The sequence below is a fragment of the Crocuta crocuta genome, unplaced genomic scaffold, assembly GCF_008692635.1.
Source record: "Crocuta crocuta isolate KB4526 unplaced genomic scaffold, BGI_CrCroc_1.0 scaffold167, whole genome shotgun sequence".
Lineage (NCBI taxonomy): Eukaryota > Metazoa > Chordata > Mammalia > Carnivora > Hyaenidae > Crocuta > Crocuta crocuta.
In genome coordinates, this window is record NW_027532406.1 from 6673729 (window position 1) to 6690240 (window position 16512).

Sequence of the window (16512 nt, forward strand, 5' to 3'; positions counted from 1 at the left end):
AGTTTATAAACATACCAAAATGCTCTGATTAGAAATTCAACCAGTAAGATTTTTCTGGCACAAACAGGATCTCAAATACTTCTTCAATGGATAAAATTTTTAATGTTTTCTAACTGTGCAATGACGCCAAAGAAATATTATTCTCCAGCTTCAAATAAAGGAATACCTTTGAAGTATCAAAAATAAAACTAATCCTTGCAAGAAAAACAAAAGAGTAAATGGAAGCTTTTATTAGTAAAACAGGTCAATTTATTATAGTTCCAACAAGGCCTTTTCCCTCTATAAATGAGACAAACTACTTTACAGTACCTTACAACAATATAACTTAGTTTTTTATGTTTTCAGAAAAGGAAAAATTTCTCTGGGAATTAGGAAAGTAAATATTTGAGGAAGAATAACTACAGGAAGTTACTTTTCAATTAACAGGCTTGTCTACCAGATATGCAACTCCAGAATTTTTCTTCTTAATAAATCTATCAAGTACTAGCCAACAAAGACCCTACCTTTAGAAAACTGAGGCAGAAAGGTTTCTACTTAAATAGGAAATAAGCAATCTAACATACCAATCACACATCACCTTAACAAGGCAATTTACATAATTAGGTATAAATTATTATCTCTATGTTGATTAAGGTCTTAGCAAAGACTCAATTGGTCTCTTATCTCAAGCTCAAACTGCACTCACCTGGCTAGAAAGGTAAACATCACAATGGAATTGGGCCATTTGACTAAGGGAGAAACTCTCTTTAATATTGCACATTTTCTTTCATTAATAACAAGGATTATTAAGTCAGGGCCATCTTGGTTCTGAATCTCTCCATTTTTGTTGGAAGAAGGCTCACCATCTCTTTACTAAGTTCTAGCTCCACTTCTATTTCCTGGGCAGCCTCGGGGTGCTTTTCACAGTAATCAACAATAAATTTGTAATGTTCCAGTGATGTTGCCAAATTTTCTAGCTCTTTCTTGGGATCTGCAGTGATGATTTTGCCATAGAGACGGGCAACTCGAAACTTAGCTAACATGGCAGGGCGAAGAACATCTTCCCCTATATGCTCAGGAAATACTTTGTTTGGGTCTCTCAGGGAGTCTAAGAAGAGCTGGTAGTACTTCAGCGCTGACTTATTAAGGTTATTTATTTTCTTTACAATGTGCGAATCAGGATCCCTCAGCTTGTCGGCAATGGCAACCTTCAAATCCATCATATCATAGTAAGCATGTGCAATCTCAAACTGAATCTGTCTGTTGACCAACAGGTAATACTGTGGATTCAGGTCTACAATGAGGGGCTCTAACATGGCTATTCTACGTTTATGCATCTTGCACCGTCTTTCCATATCAGTTTCAAAGAATGCAAGCACCTTAAACAGAGCACTGTGGTCTTGGACAACTTCAATATGGTCAGTGACATAACCATCAATCTGAAAGAACTCTTTTGCCTCAAAGACATAGTGTTGACCCAATAAGAAAAGTTCTCTGGCTTCTTCAAAATCTAAAGGTCTCAAATAGCTCACTTTCTCTTCCACTGCAGAGATGGCATCACACAGCTCACCGGTTCCAAACTGCACGGCTTTTTTCCTCACGCTTTCTTCCTCATCTAGTTCCTTTTTCCTCAAAGCTCTAAGTTCAGACTGTTTATCAAGATCAAGCTCTCCTATGTTGTCCTGAAACAAAAACATAAATTATGGTTACGTAGGACACTGATCTCCTGCTGTCAAATGATACAGCAAACTTAAGAGTAAAGAAAAGAAAGCCCTCTTCCAGCTGGGAGGTACTATACCTAACGGGAGGTACTATAATCTTTTTCTTTTTTTTAATGTTATTTAGAGAGAGAGAGAGAGAGAGAGAGCACACATGCACATGGGGCAGAGAGATACGGAAGAGAGAACTCCTCTAAGCAAGGTTCCGTGCTGTCGGAATAGAGCCTGAGTCCGGGCTTGAACTCACAAACTGTGAGATCATAACCTGGGCTAAAATCAAGAGTTGGATCCTTAACCAACTAAGCCACCCAGGCATCCTGGGAGGTACTATAATCTTAAACACCTTTTAAAACTTCTTTCTTCTAATTATATTTCAATGTATTAAAAATGTAAGAAATAGCGGGGCGCCTGGGTGGCTTAGTCGGTTAAGCGTCCGACTTTCGCTTAGGTCATGATCTCGCAGTTCGTGGGTTCGAGCCCCGCGTCGGGCTCTGTGCTGACTGCCAGCTCAGAGCCTGGAGCCTGTTTCAGAGTCTGTGACTCCCTCTCTCTCTGACCCTCCCCTGCTCACGCTGTCTCTCTCTCTCCTAGAGATAAATAAAAATATTTAAAAAAAAAAAAAAGTAAGAAATAGGGGCACCAGGGTGGGTCAGTTGGTTAAGCGTCCAACTCTTGGTTAGACCTCAGGTCATGATCTCACAGTTTCCTGAGTCTGAGCACTGTGTCAGGCTCTGCTCTGGCAGCATGGAGTCTGCTTGGGATTCTCTGTCTCTGACTCCCCTGACTCACTCTGTCTCTCTCAAAATAAATTAATAAACTTAAAAAATGGTTAAAGTGGTAAAAATTTTTAAATGTAAGAAATAGGAAAAATTATTTAAATAAATTAAGCTGCTTATATATAACTTTCCTTTTTGGAGAACTAAAGCTTATTTATAGTTTCTCCTTCAGGTAAGACAAATGCATATAAAAGAACTTTAGAGACTCTGAAACATTATACACATGTAAGACTATAATCTATATTCTAAAATATTTCAGAGGGGCGCCTGGGTGGCTCAGGCTCAGTTAGTTATGCGTCCAACTTCAGCTCGGGTCATGATCTCACAGTTTGTGAGTTCAAACCCCACATCGGGCTCTGTGCTGACAGCTCAGAGCATGGAGCCTGCTTCAGATTCTGTGTGTCCCTCTCTCTCTGACCCTCCCCCACTCACACTGTCTCTGTCTCTCTTTCAAAAATAAACACTAACAAAATTTTTTTTAATATTTCACAGTGATACCATTAAGATTAATGATATGATGTTTATGCTAGAAGTCATCTAGTGAAATATAGAGAAATGTTCTAGGTCTCAGAGACACTAAAGTGAAGATACAGTTTAATCTACCATCATAGTTAAAGTTATCTCCCCTAATCAGGGTAAAAAAAAGGAAAAAAAGGTTAAATGGTTTACAAAACAGACTAAGTTCATCCTCCTCTTCCTGGACAATAAAACTGAACATCAGATTCTTCTGTGCTCAACCCCCTAAGCCCTTTCTTCCTTCCGCTCAACATTGTCTCCAGATCTGCACTGTTTGAAACAGTAGCCACTGGCCACATTTGGATGAATGCTGGGCACTGGAAACGTGGAAAGTTCAAACTGAGATGTGGGCTGGATATATAAAATATACACTCAATTTCTAAGACTTAATACACAAATGATTTTAAGTCTCTTTAATTTAATACTGATGACTTACAGAAATAACATTTTTGTTAATACTCTGGGCTTAAAGAGAATAAAATTAATTCACCTTCTTTTCTTTTCTAACGTGGCTATTAGAAAATTAAAAATTACAGGGGTGCTTGGGTGGCCCCATTGCTTAAGCGTCTGATTCCTGGTTTTGGCTTAGTTCTTGATCTCATAGTTTGTGAGTTTGAGCCTCGGGGCAGGCTCTGTGCTGACAGCACAGAGCTTGCTCTGGATTCTCTCTCTCCTTCTCTCTCTTCCCCTCCCCTGTTCTCTCTCTCTCTCAAAATAAATAAGTAAACTTTTTTAAAAAGTTGAAAATACATGGCTGGCCCTCTATTTCTACTGGACAGCGCTGCTCTACAGGTGCCTCTGCATACTCGTGGCTGCAACTGTCATCCGTGGGAGGATGACTCACGAGCGTATGGCTCCGGCCCACACCGCTTCTCAAGCTCCAGGCGCATAACTGCAGTTCCCTGTCTGACCTCTCCTCTAAGAACAGTCAGAGGCCCCACATCCGCAGGACGCCCACAACAGAACTCCTTGCTCAGCAGTTTCCCACTCTAGTGCTGTTTTAGTGAAGAAGCCTCATCAACCTGGACAGCCAACAACCTAGGAATCATCCTTGAGATGTCCCTCTGCTCTTCCCTGTCCTGCACATTCAACCTACCACCAAGTCCTTTATATTTTGCTCCCTAAACACCTCTGGGATCCACTCCTTCCTCTTCTGTCTCTTCTGCCACCATCCTAGATCACCTGGACTGTTCCAGTGGTCTTCTAACTGATCTCCTCCCTCCACTGTTGCTTCCCAATTTATTCTCCATTCTGCTACCTAAGTCATCATTCCAAAACCCTTCATGCCTTCAGTCCTCAAAGGCCCGGCTCATTCCAGCCCTTTTCTGACTCTGTTTATATCACCTGCTCTCTCACTCTGCTCCAGGCTCACAGGCCTTTGTTCCATCCATCTAATTCCATGCTCCCTGCACAGAACATGCTGTTTCCGCTGGCTGGAATGCTGTGCCTTCTTTTCTCCAGTCTAGCTAATTCCCACTCATTCCCAGAGCTTCCTTCAAATGTTACTTCCTCCTATATGTCTTCCATCATGTGTATCTCCTCTGTGGACTTCTCAAAGTTGCACTTTTACATGAAGTAAAAACCCAGATCTATTCTTCATCAGACGACAATGACTAGCATAGAGCTGGCATAAATAAATTTGTGTAGGTCATAAGCTTGGATTGAAGAATATTTTTCAGGTAAATAGATGATCAAAAGATGAAATTAAGGAAAATCTGAGTAATTTAATAGCTGGCAACTATTTGATTAAAGCAAGCACGTGAAAGTTCTAGTGTCCAGTATGGAAAATATCAACTAAATGAAGGGTCTGAGTTAAATGAGTCTATTTTGCCTGACACAATTACTTCATATGCAAACCCTAAGTCTCCAAAATTGTATTTACTTCCTTGCTTTCAGGCTGCTTTGCTTCTTTATATGTTTTCTAGGTCACTTTCTGAGCAGAAGAAGCTGACAGCTCTTTCTGGCTCCAACTTCTCTAGAAGAAAAACTCCCAGTTCTCCCTACTTCCTTTCTTTCCCAAATATGCCTCAACTTTACCCTCTACCTCTAAAATGCTCTCATCTTTGCACGACATACGCTTCTGGGGTTTTGTGGTTTGTTTAGTTTTATTTTGTCTAGTGGTTTCATAGGTTCTATATTTATGCTAGTAAAACTTACTGAACTTTAATGCATGCGTGCAAATAAAATAAGCATAACTCCTCCAGGAAAGCCTTCTATGTTATCTACACATAGTATATTGCTTAGTGGTTAGAAACTAGGATGCAGTATGAAGTAGCAATAATGATGATAACCATTAACATTTACTGAGGACTTATTGGGGTGCCTCAGTTGGTTAAGCATTTGACTTCAGCTCAGGCCATGATCTCGCAGTTTGTGAGTTCGAGCCCCGCGGTTGTGAATCTGGAGTCTGCTTCAGATTCTGTGTCTCCTTCTCTGTCTCTTCCCCTCTCCCACTTGTGCTTTGTCTCTCAAAAATAAATAAGTGTTAAAAAAATTTTTTTAAACATTTATTGAAGACTTAGTATGCCTAGGGCACCTTTCTAAGTCCTTTGCATATATATTAATTTAACTCTGATAACACTATTAAGCAAGTACCATTATTTAAAAAATTTTTTTGATGTTTATTTATCTTTGCGAGAGACAGAGTGTGAGCAGGGGAGGGGCAAGGAGAGAAGGGAGACACAGAATTTGAAGCAGGCTCCAGGCTCTGAGCTGTCAGCACAGGGCCCCATACGGGGCTCAAACTCACAAACCATGATATCATGACCTGAGCCAAAGTCAAATGCTTAACCGACTGAGTCACCCAGGTGCCCTAAGTACTATTATTATCACCATCTCCTTTGTGAGAAAATTGAGATAAAGTTTAAGAGTAAATTGTCATAAACATAGAGCTATAAACTGCCAGGGCTGTTTCCAGATATATATTTTTTATAAAAATACATATAAATACACTTATATACTATATAAAGTATTTAAGGTTAGTAAGAATTGTTTCCTACCCTCAAATTGCTTATAGTCTAAAAAGTGGTGAAGGAATAAGATAAGAATATGAACAGAGATAATACAAAGCAAAATCTAAGTGACTTATGAAGGGCAAGGAAAGTTCCATGGAATTTAAAGGAGGAAAATGTTATCTGTAAGGTATGAGGAATTATCCACTGAACAATTAATTTGTTGAGAACCTACTATGCCTGGAGATAATGATAATATGAATATGATGCAGCCCCCACCTCTCAAGGAATTTATATTCTATCCAAAGAAGAGTCTCTAAGGAAGAAGTGGTATTTGAGATGAACCTTGAACAACTAAGATTCTAAAAGGTAGAGATGGGAGAGCAAAAATATTTGAGAGCATTCTGCATGCCTTGCATAATAAACATGCAGTGAGCTCAATGAGCATTAATTCCCATTTTAAGCTTTTACTTACATCCTGCTTATTTAAGAAAGAAACAGCATTACCTGCATGGACAGCTGGGCATTCTGCAGGAGAGTCAAACAATATTTGATCCAGCATCTTGCTATTTCTCCTTTTCTTTGATGATAAAGCTCTGGCACATCTCCTTCAGCTTCCGTAGCTAAAATTACACATGATTTGTCTAAGTTAATGGTCACAATTCCTACCACCAGAGGAACTCACTGCTATTATTTTTTTATATTTCTTTCTGGGTTTTCCTTATGTATTATTTGGAGGTAAAAACTAAGGTCACATGCATATTCAATTTTGAATGCAGCTTTTTCTTTATATATTATACCACTAACACTTTACCCATAGCTTATCAACTCTTATAACATTTTCACGTACAGCATCATATACAATTAAAGAGATGCTCCCTACTTTATATAACCATTCTTTTACTTCTGGGCATGCGTCGTTTCCAATTCTTCTATAACAAGCAAGTCTAAACAAAAAGATCTTTGTGCATAAATCTGTCTGGATTTGGTTTATTTCCTTAGGACAGATTCCTAGAAGGAGGATTTACTGGGTCAGAGTTTATAATGCCCTTTGTAACATGAAGTCACATCTTCCATCACCATATTAGATTCAATGCAGTATTTCTATGAACCTGTGTACTTCCCTCTGTAGTCTACTTTTCTCCATCAACACGGGTGTGCCACTAACACCAAGTACAGCAATCCCATACCCAGCTCTCCAGGGAGAGAGTCAAGTCACTAATGTCCCATGCAACACAGACCATGACACTGAAACAAGTCACTGGTGGTTTGATTATCTCCTTCAGATGAACTTTTATTTCAGCAGAAAAAGCAGCTTTATCTCCAACAGTAAAACTAAGGAAACAATGTACAGTCGATTCTCATTATGTGTGGTAGTTATGTTCTACAAAGTCACCGTGAACACTGACTGAATCAGCAAATGCTGAAACATCGCTCCTCAGGAAAATACATGGTTAGATTCCTATGAGCTTCTGGTCACATTTTTACCAACTGATCAATATGTTTAACTTTATTTTTAGTGTGTTTCTGTTTAAAGACTCCTTATTTAATATGTATTGTGGACTCATTAGCATTGAACTCACAACCAACAGCATTACAACTTGTGCCTGAAGGGAGCTTCTCTAACGGTCATTTCTCCATAAGGTTCATCAGGGCCTTTGTGTGCTTAGGGACATTGGACAGCACTTCAGCAATACATTTGGGGGCAATTTTAAAAAATGAAATCACCAAGAAAAAACATACAAAAATGTGAAAAATGGGAAACTAAATAAACCACAAAAAGGACACTTCTTCATGAGAGTTGAAACAAGAAGGCAGAGGGAGTGTTGCCTTGTTCAACATCAGCTGGGAATGTGCACCTCAGGTGACTCAAATGTCTGCAAATGACCACAGAATGCCCCAAATACTGAGTTTGGGGTTATAAATTAATTGTAACAACAGGTGAATTTGCAAATAGGGAACCCACAAATAATGGGGAATGATGTACTTTGGAACTTGTACTTAGATGTGAAGTCCTTTTTCTTTCTTTTTCAGAGATAGCTTATGTATCTGGGTACTTGACTTCCTTGGTTTGGAAGCAAAAGTTATTGGGTTGATAACTTAGTAAAATGTGCTCAGGGGCCCTGTGTAAGTATGTCACTGATTTTATAACAATAAAAAGTACCAATCTTCTTTTTTTAATTGAGTTACAACTGACATTATAGCTGAGCCCTGAACAACACGGTTTTGAACTGCATAGCCTATTTATACATGAATTTTTTTTAATTCAGTACTGTAAATGTATTTTCTCTTCCTTATGGTTTTCTTAACATTTTCTTTTCTCTGGCTTATTTCATCGTAAGATTAGAGTATATAATATACACATATACAAAATATGTGTTAACTGTTATGGTAGGGCATCTGATCAGCGGTAAGCTCTTATTAATTTAAGTTCCAGGGAGTCAAAAGTTACGCATGGATTTTTAACTACACAGGAGATAGGCACTCCTAACACCCAACATTATTCAAGGATCAACTATAGTGTTATACACACAATTATTTCATGTTTATATATATTGTGAAATGATCATCACAGTAAGTCTGGTTAATATTTATCACCATACATAGTTCAGTTTTTCTTGTAATGAGACTTTATTTTTTTAATGCTTATTTTATTTATTTATTTTGAGAGAGAGAGAGAGAGAGAGTAGAGGAGGAGCAGCTAGAGAGAGAAGAAGAAAGAGAATCCCAAGCAGGCCCCGCACTGTCAGCACAGAGCCCTACATGAGGCTCGAATTTTTTGGCACACTCAGAGGGTATATCTTTAAAGTCTCATTACAAGGGGCACCTGGGTGGCTCAGCCCGTTAGGGCATTCAACTCTTGATTTCAGCTTAGGTCATGATCTCACGGTTCGTGATTTCGAGTCACATGTCATGAGTTCAAGCTCTGCATCAGGCTCTGACAATGCAGGGCCTCCTTGGGATTCTCCCTCTCTCTGCCCCTCCCCTGTTCCCACTCTCTATCTCTCAAAATAAATAAACAAACTCAAAATAAACAAACTTAAAAACACACACACACACATATACACATACATACATATATATACACACACACACACGCGTACTTTCTTAGCAACTTTCCAATATTCAATATACTGTTAACTGTAGTCACCATGTTGTACATTACCATCCCATGACTTATTTATAATTGGAAGTTTATACCTTTCACTAAAAAGGACTTTTTCTTTCTCTCCTTTTCCCGAATAACAATCTACTGTATATATACATCACATTTTATTTTATTTATTTATTTTCTCCAGGAATAGAATTTAATGATTCATCATTTACATATAACCCCCAGTGCTCATCCCAACCAGTGTCCTCCTTAATGCCCCTCACCCCTTCAGCCCTTCCCCCAGCCAACACCCTGGCAGTAACCCTCGGTTTGTTCTCTGTATTTAAGAGTCTCTTATGGTTGGTTTCCCTCTGTTTTTATATTATTTTTGCTTCTCTTCCCCTATGTTCATTTGTTTTGTTTCTTAATTTCCACATATGAGTGAAATCATATGATAAGAATGACTTATTTAGCTTAGCATAATACACTCTAGTTCCATCCATGTTGTTGTAAGTGGCAAGATTTCATTCTTTTTGGTTGCCGAGTAATATTCCATTCAGTGTATATTCCACATCTTTATCCATTCATCAGTCAATGGATATTTGGGCTCTTTCCATATTTTGGCTATTGTCCATAGTGCTGCTATAAACATTAGGGTGCATGTGCCCCCTTTGAATCAGCATTTTTGTATCCTTTGGATAAATACCTAGTAGTGCAATTGCTGGGTCATAGGGTAGTTCTATTTTTAATTTTTTGAGGAACCTCCATACTGTTTTCCAGAGTTGTTGCACCAGTTTACATTCCCACCAGTGCAAAAGGGATCCCCTTTCTCTGCATCCTCCCAACACTGCTGTTGCCTGAGTCGTTAATTTTAGGAATTCTAGCAGGTGTGAGGTGGTATCTCATAGTGGTTTTGATGATGAGCAAATGTTGAGCATTTTTTCATGTGTCTGTTAGCCATCAGGATGTCTTCTTTGGAAAAATGTCTATGCAAGTCTTTTGCCCCCCCCCCCTTTTTTTTTGAGAGGGAGCGTGAGCAGGGGAGGGGCAAAGAGAGAGGGAGACACAGAATCTGAACCAGGCTCCAGGCTCTGAACTGTCAGCACAGAGCCTGATGCAAGGCTTGAACTCACAAAATGTAAAATCATGACCTGAGCTGGAGTCAAATGCTTAACCAGCTGAGACACCCAGGAGCCCCTGCCCATGTCTTCAGTGGATTATTTTGTTTTTTTGGGTGTTGAATTTGGTAAGTTCTTTATAGATTTTGGATACTAACCCTTTATCTGATACGTCATTTGCAAATATCTTCTCCAATTCCATAGGCTGCCTTTTAGTTTTGCTGATTGTTTCCTTCACTGTGCAGAAGATTTTTATTTTGATGAGGTCCCAATAGTTCATTTTTGCTTTTGTTTCCACTGCCTCCAGAGATGTGTTGAGTTTGGGGCGCCTGGGTGGCTTAGTCAGTTAAGCGTCCGACTTTCGCTTAGGTCATGATCTCGCAGTTCGTGGGTTNAAGGGGGAGAGAGAGGGGGAGACATAGAAGATGCAGCAGGCTCCAAGTTGTCAGCACCGAGCCCAACGCAGGGCTCAAACCCACAAACCATGAGATCATGATCTGAGCCAAAGTCAGACGCTTAACCAACTGAGCCACCCAGGTGCCCCTGGGTTCTCTATTCTGTTCCACTGATCTATGTGTCTGTTTTTGTGCTAGTACCACACTGTCTTGATGATTACAGCTTTGTAATATAGCTTGAAGTCCAGAATCCAAAGCTGTGATGCCTCCAGCTTTGGTTTTGTTTTTCAGGATTGCTTTGGCTATTTGGGCCCTTTTCTGGTTCCACATAAGTTTTAGGACTGTTTGATATAGCTCTGTGAGGAATGCTGGTGTTACTTTGACAGGGATTGCCACACCACATTTTCTTTATCCACTCATCCATCAATGAATACTTAAGTTGTTTTCAGGTCTTGGTAACTGTAAATAATACTGCAATAAACATAGGGTTACATATATCTTTTCAAATTATTGTTTTCTTTTGCTTTGGGTAAATACCCAGAAGTGGAATTACTAGCTATATGTTATTTCTATTTTTAATTTTTTGAATAACCTCCATATTGTTTTCCACAGTGGCTACATCAACAGTGCACAAGGATTCCCTTTTCTCCACATCCTTGTCAACACTTGTTATTTCTTGTTTTTTTCATGAAAGCCATTCTCACAATTATGAGACAGTATCACACTGTGGTTTTGATGTGCTCAAATATATATGTTAAATGTGACTTTTGATGACTAAGGAAACACTACAATTAAAAACTAGACATCTGGATAGATTACTTATGTAGTATTCCAACCACAAATGTATAATCTGATTCTTTTTTTTTAATGCTTATTTATTTTTAAGAGAAAAAGAGAGCGCGCACACACACACAAAAGTGGGAGAGGGACAAAGGGGGAGGGAGACAGAGGATCCGAAGCAGGGTTGGAGCGGACAGCAAAGAACACAATTTGGGGCTCAAACTCATGAACTGTGAGATCATGACCTAAGCCGAGGTTGGATGCTTAACCAACTGAGCCACTCAGACACCCTATAATCTGATTCTAGCTTAAGGAAACATCAAACACCAACTGAAGAAAATCCAATGTAATAACTGGCTTATATTTTTCAAAAATATCTGTGTGATGAAAGAGAAAGAAAGGCTGAGGAACTGTTCCAGATTAAAGGACAGTAAACTTGGTGGCTCAGTTGATTAAGTGGCCGACTCTCCATTTTAGCTCAGGTCATGGTCTCACAGTTTGTGAGATTGAGCCCTGCGTCAGGCTATGCACTGACAGCATGAACACTGCTTGGGATTCTCTCTCTCCTCTCTCTCTCCGTCCCTCTCCAACTTGCGTGTGCATGCACAATCTCTCTCAAAATAAATAAAATTTATTATTTAAAGAATGTTATTTATTTATTTATGTGTGAGAGAGAGACAGAGACAGAGACAGAACGTGAGCAGGGGAGGGGCAGAGAGAGGCACGGAATCAGAAGTAGGCTTCAGGCTCCGAGCTGTCAACACTGAGCCCGATGCAGGGCTCAAACTCACGAGCCGTGAGATCATGACCTGAGCTGAAGTCGAACACTTAACTAACTGAACCACCCAGGCACCCCTGAAAACAAAACTTAAAAAAAAATTTTAAAAAAGACAGTAAAGAGATGTGACAATTAAATGCAGTATGAAATCATCAACTGGATACTCTAGTATTACTGTAAAAGACACAATAGGGATAATAAAATAGAAATATGCATTATACAGAAAAGAATTGTATCAATATTACATTTCCTGTTCTATGATTGTGTAGGAAAATATTCCTAGGAAATATACACTAAAGTATTAAAGGAGCTTAATATTTGCAATCTCTCAAATGGTTCTGAAAGAAAAATAAAGTGTGATTGTAAATGAGGCAACTTATATTAAAAACTCATGAATTTAGAAGGGTATATGGTAGTTCTTTGTTCTGTTCTTGAATCTTCTAAAATTTAAAATGATTTNCAAATGAGGCAACTATTAAAAACTCATGAATTTAGAAGGGTATATGGTAGTTCTTTGTTCTGTTCTTGAATCTTCTAAAATTTAAAATGATTTCAAACCATTTTTCAAAAGTTGTGTAATAAAACATGCACATATGAACTTACTGTCTTCTGTTGAGATCTTTCCAGTTTGACCAAAAATAACATTAGCAGCAGACAAACAGTGCCTGGCCTCCATAAAACATAGCTGTTGAGGAAATAAACAAGAGTAAATGCAATTATCACACAGCCATATCTGCAATTAATACTTACATAAAGTTTTCTAGTATGGGAAAAGCTATAAAAACGGGTAAAAACCACTAAGGAGACCCTGTGTGGTTGCTGAACATTAAGACAGCAGATGACGTGTTTTCTCTGGTCAAAGAGCTACCTCAAAGATCCAAATAACAATGTCCCCAAACTCTTAATAATAATCCAAACTGGCTGTAAAACAACTCCTGATTGAAAGTTCACTCTTTCAGGTTACCAGTAGGTATAGTATTGGAGTGGCTACAATCCTAGACTCACAATGCTCCAGAGTCCTTCAGGTTCAGTCCACATAACCAAAATGCCACGCATGATAAACTGCAGACCATTTACACCCTGTCAGAGGACTTGAAGATATAATATTTTTAGAGATATCTTCATACATCCTTCCATTCAAAGGCAAAATGGGTAAGTTTTGATAGGAAGATTCCTGCCTTCTAGAATTTTTGGAATTTACATGTGATGAATGAGGGTTCCCACCAAGTTTTGAAGTTAATAGATTCCACAGATGAACTTTATAGAATGCTTTACCAACACACTTGAAGACTTCCTAATACAAATCTGGACATGATAAAGTTCTCAAACATTTGGAGAAGATCTCCTTGTTAATATAATCTTTGCACTTATCATGTAAGTCACAGGACCAACCCAGCAGAAATACAAAGTTAAAGTCCAACTTTTAGTTGGAAGCCACCCTCATTAATTAAATGTCTAGTTCATATTTATAATACCTGATTTTGCTAAGATTTTTAATGGTTAGCTATGACTCTAAAATCTCAGCACTAAAGGCATCTCTCTCTTACAGCAAATAGGAAGCCACCTTGCGAAGAGCTGGGTACCACTTACAGTATTAGCCCAGCAACATCTGCAGACCAAAATGATGGTGTTAAACCTTGAAAACCCAAAGAAAGTTACAGTTTACATAAAGAAGCTTTAACTGTCCCTCTGCAATCCTTTACCCATCACCTCAGCTTTGTTCACACTGCTTCCCTGCAAGCAACCACTGCTAGGACAGTGAGTGCCCTGTGCCCTCTAGGTGGCTGGTAAATGTGGGACTTTAGCACTTGCCAGGTATGGACATATTAAGTAGCAAAACCTCATCACTGGAACCAGATGAAGATGAGAATGATATAAATGACAACTGCATTTTCTTTGTAAAAATGGTTCAAATCTCTACAATATAAATCAGCTAGTTGTAACAAAAACTTATGCAACATTTTGGTTTAAAAAAAAACACAAGGTGGGAGAGGTACTCATGAAAATTACTGCATGCTCCACATAAGCAATGCTTAACAACTTTAAATTTTTTATTACACTTTAAATTAGGATCTAGAGATCTTTGTACTATTAATATTGATGGAGTTTGGTTAATTAAAATCACGGTGAGTATGTAGCTTTAAAGTTGCTAAACAAAACAAAGAAGGGGCCTCTGGAAGCTATTAAAAAAGGTGCCACAAGCAGAGGCACCAGATAACACTCTGGATGATGACCACGATGAAATGGATTCATGAGAGTTAGATTTAACTGAATGCTCCGACATATGCAATAGCGTTACTTACACACTTGATCTTAGACCAAAGTCCTAGAAGCGATGCTGCAGTCACCACAGCCCTTTCTCGCCTGCTAATAGCTTTTCTGAATGAAATTCTGTGGGACAATACTTTAAACATAGGGGCGTTTACAGAACCGGCACTAACAAAAAGCTTAGAAAGGATAAAGGCCCAGTAAGGATATGGCAGCAGGTAACCAGAGAGATTTAAGAAGGAACTCTGATAAGCAAAGAATTACCAAAATTTCAGAGTGAATTAGAAATACAAATAAAAGTAATTTCTATTGCTGAATATCTTATTGAGGATTAATAGAAAATCTGGGTGGGAAAGGTGCCTTAAACGTGTTTTAGCATTAAAACTCTTAGGGACTAAAGGAATAAATAGATCAATTAAAAGTATACCAACAGGATTCTGAAGAATTCTGATGAACAACCAAGAAGCTCAAGTTTGTCCCTGCGGGATACTCCACAAGAAATGTATCATAAAGAGCTACAACTCCGGAACTGAGCAGAGATACTCCCAACACAGAAAAATTACTATAGAGGAGTTAATTCTAAAGAATAACTGAAATGCATCACATGCTTTTATCGAAGCCCACATTTAACAGTCAACTTCCTCAGACAAATCCTCATAGTTACCAGATTACCACTGCATAAAGATAAAGTTATATCTATCAGATAAAATCTGCAATTATAGGTAACATCTCACTAGAATGAACGGATACTATGCTATATCAAAAAAGAATTGGTCTTAGGTAACATGTAATTTTTAGGGGCTAACAGCATGTAAGACAATGATAAAACTCAGTAGTTTACAACTCAAAAGGATTAATGCAATAGAAAGCTACAAAAGTTTAGTATACTGGCCAACTGGGCTGCATTTTTCTGTCCAGTTTATATCATAAAATACAAGCTACCTGTTTTTAAAAGATGACATTTTCAAGGTACTACTGGTTCTACTTTTCTAAACACTATCAGTAACTTTGCTGGATAACTATTTGAGAAGCTTACCTTATTGATGTAAAATTGTGACAAGGTAGCAGCATTAATAGCCCACTCTATAGGATGGTAGGCATTGTGTTCGAGCTGACGCTTTAGGGTACTGTGACAATAATGAGCAGCCTTCTCAAACATTTCCATATGCTGGTAGACTTGAGCCAGGTAATAGAGGTTATGAGTATAAACCTTCTCAAATCTAGGAAGAAAAAGCGAATATGTGCATAATGGTTTATAATTTATAAGGAACTTTCATAAATATTTACCTTCATCTTCTCACCGACCCTTAGAGTTGCGTGTGGCTATTGTATCTAATTGACAGATAAGGGAAACAGCTGCAACAGGGTCACATATCTAGTAAATGGTAAATGGAGGTTTTTAAATCCATCTCAGAATCCACATTCTATTACCTTAGGAGTGTCTCAAAAGAGAAAGTACTGTGCTTTTTGAAATAATCATCTTATCTATACTATGTAGAATTACCTGTGAAGGCTAATTTCTGTATCTACTCACCTTTTTGATCTCTCTTGTTCAGCAAGTTTCTCTTCTTCAGGAAGAAAATGTTCAGTAGGATCAAGAGGAGGACTCCCGATCTACAATTAAAGAAAAACAAAACTCTAAAATTGTAAACTATAAACACCAAGCGCCCTCTTCTGGGGAAACTAGAAAAATCAAAATTTTAAAGACCAGGGTNTGCAGAAGCTCCAAGAAGTAATTTTCTTAGCCATAAAATTTTTGAGTGTCAAACAAATAAAAGGAGATTGCCTACAAGCTCACACATGACAAAATTCCAACTGTTGTTAGAACCTCAAATACACAAAAAAAATTACCAATTTGCCTCTAGAGATGCCTAATTCTTTAACTATTTTAAGTCTTTATTTTGTCTGGTAAAAAAATATCTCTTAAAAACCTACAGGGGCACATGGGTGACTCAGCCAGTTAAGCATCCAACTCTTTATTTTTGGCTTAAGTCATGATCTCACAGTTTGTCAGTTCGAGCTCCAAATCAGGCTCCACAATGACAGAATAGAGACTGATTGGGATATTCTCTCTTTTTCTCAAAAATAAGTAAATAAAACTTTTTTTTAAAACCTGGAAAATAAAAACCTATGTAAGTG

General features: G+C 38.3%; 1 protein-coding gene across 1 annotated transcript in view; it reads right to left on the bottom strand.

The window, feature by feature from the left end:
- Window positions 1–226: 226 nt before the first annotated feature.
- Window positions 227–16512, bottom strand: part of KIFBP (kinesin family binding protein) — a 34034-nt gene continuing 17748 nt past the window's right edge. Inside the window, exons 3-7 of the mRNA XM_077778673.1 lie at window positions 15908–15987; window positions 15410–15593; window positions 12709–12790; window positions 6448–6563; window positions 227–1661 (exon numbers count right to left, since the gene is read on the bottom strand). Of these exons, the coding sequence (XP_077634799.1) occupies window positions 786–1661; window positions 6448–6563; window positions 12709–12790; window positions 15410–15593; window positions 15908–15987 (1338 nt within the window). The 3' untranslated portion in view covers window positions 227–785. The remainder of the gene's footprint in view (window positions 1662–6447; window positions 6564–12708; window positions 12791–15409; window positions 15594–15907; window positions 15988–16512) is intronic.